General features: G+C 38.1%; 1 protein-coding gene across 1 annotated transcript in view; it reads right to left on the bottom strand.

Moving 5' to 3' along the window:
* Positions 1–339: 339 nt before the first annotated feature.
* snd1 (staphylococcal nuclease and tudor domain containing 1) overlaps positions 340–5,135 on the bottom strand; it is a 187,280-nt gene continuing 182,484 nt past the window's right edge. The window contains 2 exon segments of the mRNA XM_016500237.1: positions 340–1,255; positions 3,057–3,101. Coding sequence (XP_016355723.1) covers positions 1,190–1,255; positions 3,057–3,101 — 111 coding nt within the window. The 3' untranslated portion in view covers positions 340–1,189.

Genomic DNA, 5,135 nt, shown 5'->3' with positions numbered 1-5,135 from the left:
GAAGAAAGAAATTCATACAAGTTTGGAACAAGTTGAGGGTGAGTAAATTATGACAATTTTCATTTTTGAGTGATCACTCACTTTAACTTATTAATTGTATTTCGTCAGTATTAAGCGTGACTTAATACCAAATCAATGAAAATACCAGAAATCATTTTTCTCCGTTTCAGCACTGGTGTAGTTACTGTGTTTTGCCTTTGTATTGTAGTAACTATAGTGTTTTTTTCTTCTTCTTCTAATGTTCTTCATGTGGCTCTAAATGACACCAAACTGTGCAGTAAATGTTCAAAGAAAGGAACTCAGCATCGCCACAACCCTCAAATCCAGCCAGACAACATGGCACTTTGCTCATTTTTATTGATCAGATTTAAATACAATGACAGGGTCTACCTCAGAAGGAAATAAATTCAAACACTGTTTCTGTATGGCGGGCAAGAGCGGGAAAAGAAGAAACGATGACCGTTGAGTAAACCTCACAGAGTAGGCCGAGAGACGCTTGTAAAGGTGCTGGCAGCAGTTCTTTTGCCACAGAAAAAGAGAAAACACACATCCTATACAAACGCCCAGAAATGTCACTGAACACTCGGATCACATCAGAGAGAGAGAGACAAAAACACGCTCAGTAAGTTCACTTGGTTACTTTTGATCTAACTTCAAAATATCCATATATATTATATACTGAAATATAGAATCTCATGATTAAGGAGGCGTTTTCTCAGCAAGCTGTTGAGTTCATGGTTGCTCTGTGCATCCCCCTCACGTCTTTAAATGTCTTGCCCCAAAATACAGAAATCTGATTGGACAGATCAGGTTTGCTAGGATGGGGTTTGTCAGCTGGTGATTGGCTAAAAATGTACATGAAAAAGATGATTGGCTAATATGTCAAAATTTAAGATTAAGGTAAGTACGTTGGTCCTATTTGAAGCAGCTACAGGTAGAGTTATCTGTAGCCTACTCGCTTTAAAAAATAAAATAAAATAAGAAGAAAATGATAAGAAACAAAGCCCTTGGGCAGAAGAGAGGATATGCACAGAGTATTAAAAAAAGTAAAAAAAAAAACCGAGAGAGGCAAATGTTCAACATTAGAAAAAAAATAAGAGCATACTGATGTTTTGTTTTTCAGGATTTTAGTTTTTTTGTGTTCTCTGCGAATACACCTCATCTTCCACAAGGTCTTTGGAACAACGACTTAGCGGCGGTACCCGAACTCATCCGCATCATCATCACGGAAATCTCCATAACGCCAAATGTTGAGCTGCAAATGAAATGGAAAATTCATCAATTAAAGATAGTTAAAATATAGCTCTAACTGTACACATTTAAAAAAATGTTCAATTACTTACAACTAAAATTAATTCAGATTTCAAATGCAGTTTGGAGACTTTCATTGTGGCTTTGCTGAAGCTAGGCTGACGAAATAGTATTAAATTCACACTTTATATATATTTCAAGCACTGTACTCGTGCATATACGAGACTTTTATTGACCCTGCATTAAAAGCATCATAGATTATAATGAAGACAAATCCTCAAAGCAGCAGATCTTTGATGTTTTAGATGGGCTTCTTCTGTGCAAGCGGACATGTAGGATAAAAAGCATTGAAACTAAATAACTTCAATGAAACATTAGTAAGCAGCAAAATGGGTCTTTAAGTCATTTGACAGCACTGATTCAACCATCATTAAATTCTGATAAGCATTTCTGCCCTTGTATCTGTGAGACTGAGGCGCAGATGGCCAGCGTGTAGACAGGATCATTAAAACACGAGCCGGTCTCTAACATCATCACACCTCAGTAATAACGAGGCGAATGGTCGTTTACGGTGCTCTTTAACTCTAGTCTTTTCACATCCAGTCACGCGTGAAGGCTTTACCTCCAACAAATTCCATCGCAGCCCTTTTATTTTACATCGGTTTTGCCACATAAAACAGCGAAATGTTTTATTTGTGCGATAGTGAATCGTTTCGGCTTCAGAGATTCTTAGGAAAGATGGGAAATCATTTTGTATGTCATAAAGAGGCTTTTAGGTTTTCTCTCCATTTCTATCATCGGTGTGCATGTGGCTGTTAACTCGGAGAGAATTAAGCTAATTAATATCTATGATAATTAGCACCATCGTAAGCAGGGACATCATCATCAAGCTCTTGGGTTGGCATGGTTCTCTCTTCTGATCGAGTCTTGTTAAATAGCCATTGGCCTGTCATATGGAGCATGTTTTAGTCAAAAGATTGTTCGATGTGCACCACCCTACACAAAAGTCGACGTTACAGGTAACAAAGCTGGATGTGTGAGCCAAAGCCGATTCTGAAAATAAAACAAAATTCCTCATTGTTAGTTAATATTATTGCATTTACTAATGTTAACTAATGGGTTGGTTGGTTGATGTTTTTATGTCATGTCAGTTTTCTGTTTTCATTACAAGTTGAAATAGTATGAGAGAAATTTAAAACCTATATCAGGTTTTTAAAGTACGTTTAGATAAAAATTCTAAAATGGATTCAGGTTTGAATCTGTTCAAAATTTCTTCAAAATGGTTTGAAGAGTAATAACATTTCCTAAAAGACTTTAAACCACCACAATTTAATAAAATATTTAAAACAAACTGGACTCTGGCATGAAGAGCATATTGGTGAATCTTCATTTGAATTTGAGTTCTTAACTTCATTATGAACTTGTGTGTCATTCTGAAATGTCCTATTTGGCATTATGCATATATGAGCTGATCAGTGATTGCTGAAAATAAAGATGCAACTTTTACCCACAGCAGGGTTAATTTGATACACTGATCTCATTCCTTTTGCCACTTGTTAATTGCGCAAGATACTGCGGTACGTTTTAAGATCTGAGGGTGGTATGAAACACCTTTTAACATCTGTGGGTAGTGCTTCTTTAGCAGCAGCGTCCGCTTGTTTGGTAACTAATGGGACCTTATCTAAGTGCCATCTATAAATAAATAAATTGCTGCAAAATAGTGTGGTTGACCAATCAGAATTTAGAACTGTGCGATATAAAGGAAAGAATTAAAGAGGAAGAGAGTTTAAAATTGCAGCTCTTACCCTGGCACTCTTGGCAGATTCTTGGCCATTCAGATATTCAGTCACCTATAAAAAAGAAAAAGAAAAAAAAAGTGCATTTAGACAGAGAAAGGCGTAGTGTTGTGTTTAACTTCTTTAACATACCCAACCAACATCCTTCAACATCTTCAACAAAATAAATCACACACACAGGACACTATGGAGGACAGCGATTGCTTTAAAAATTGACAGCATTTTCCGGCATTGATGCAGTGCGGAATCCACATCAGTCAATCACAGTAAGTGCACCTAGTTTAGAAGATGTTTTAACAGGCCTTCATCTTATTGAGTCGTTCCCTGATCATCAGGGTGGCGATCGGAGCTGTGTGCTTACAGAGCACATGTTCAGTAATAAGTGAAAGTGTGGGTGGTTACAGCCACTAGACAGTCTGTGTGTCTCCTGCTTTCTTTCTTTTCCTGCAGCCCACAAAGAGCTGCATCACAGACACAGGCCTGAATAACACTAAACATATCGACCGCTTCTGCCACAGCAAGCATTGAGAGTCACTGACTGAGGCATAGATGAGTCAGAGAGCGAGATTGTCTTCATTTCTGGTTCAGAGCAGTATTGGCAATATCGTTCGAAAGCTGGAAAGGTCTGTGTTTTCTGAAGTACCAGGTACGGATGAGATCACAGCCGAGGATTTAATGCACAAAGATGGCAGATGTTAAAAAGTGTAAGGTGCGCTCTTTTAGCTGTGTGTTTGCATGTGGGGGCTGTTATTTCGAGGGGGTTAATTGGCTGGCTGAGGAACAGGTGATTTAGTGCTTTAGAACATGCATGAAAAGATGGCGAGGTACATCTGGATTCTGCAGCTGCAGGCGGCAGAGAAAAGTGCAGCTAACGCAGCCTCTATCCATCAAGCGTCCGACGCCCCATGACATGCAACACCGCACCTCGTGCGCCACGTTCACACACACCATCATCAGCAGTTTCACACACTACAGAGGGGCTAAAAATCCCATGCTGCTTCAAAGATGCAACATTAGAGCTGTGCTGATAACCATCATGTATGACAATTCATCAGCATTTCAAGATTAGGGATGCACAGATATTAATAATACTGCTAAACTAATAATTATTACTGATAAATAGCTGATATGAAAAATTTACATTTAGATTTAAATTTAGTTTCCATTAGAGCATGGCGCTAGCAATGGCAAGGTCATGGGTTTGATTCCTAGGGAATGCATGTACTGATAGAATGTATACTTTGAAGGCAATGCAAGTCGATGCAAGTTTATGCATCTGCCAAATGCATAAATGTAAATAATATAATATTTTGCTAAAAATATGATATGAACAAAATGTTTTCACAATGAGAGTAATTTTATTTTGTAACAATATATCACAATATAGTTAAGTTCTAATTTTTTTAGATTCACACTTTTGAAAACTGTAAAAGCTGTTCAGTAAAGAGTAGTGATTTCCTAATTTTCTGATACAACTGATAAAACTGATACAGAGACATAAATACTTGCCAATACAGGCAATTTTGACATTTTAGTGTATTTGACTGCTGAATTGCAATAATCTGCAAAAAAAAAAAAGAACTGAATTCAGGATCACATGTTGTCTGAGAGGCAGCTTTCGGTGTGTGCGAGTACCAAATTGAATTAACTCTTAATTTTCTCATTCATGCATGTGTCTTTATTACTCTGTGTCAACTTATAAATATATCGCCATACCAGCCCTAATCACCATCATAACAGAGTCTAAAAGCACACACACTTCTCTTTTCCATGTGTGTGAGCCATTTCTGTGCTCTCACTCTTGTGGGTTCAGGTGGCTGTAGGTGTCTGCAGACTGCAACTGAGTCTTTTACCGTCTCTCGGCATGAAATGATGGGACAGTCAGTGATCAGTGAGGTATCTCACTATGGGAATCGTCTTGGGCGTGACCAATCCTGGAAGCACCAATTACACCACGTCTGTCAGTTGACAGACCAATCACGACAGTGATGCGGAAGTCCCGCCTCCCTATACATATATATATATATATACAGTGGGTACGGAAAGTATTCAGACCCCCTTCAATTTTTCACTCTTTGTTATATTGCA

This window comes from Sinocyclocheilus anshuiensis, unplaced genomic scaffold (assembly GCF_001515605.1).
Source record: "Sinocyclocheilus anshuiensis isolate Anshui unplaced genomic scaffold, SAMN03320099.WGS_v1.1 scaffold346, whole genome shotgun sequence".
In the NCBI taxonomy this organism is placed as follows: domain Eukaryota; kingdom Metazoa; phylum Chordata; class Actinopteri; order Cypriniformes; family Cyprinidae; genus Sinocyclocheilus; species Sinocyclocheilus anshuiensis.
This window is presented reverse-complemented; position numbering and strand designations above follow the sequence as displayed.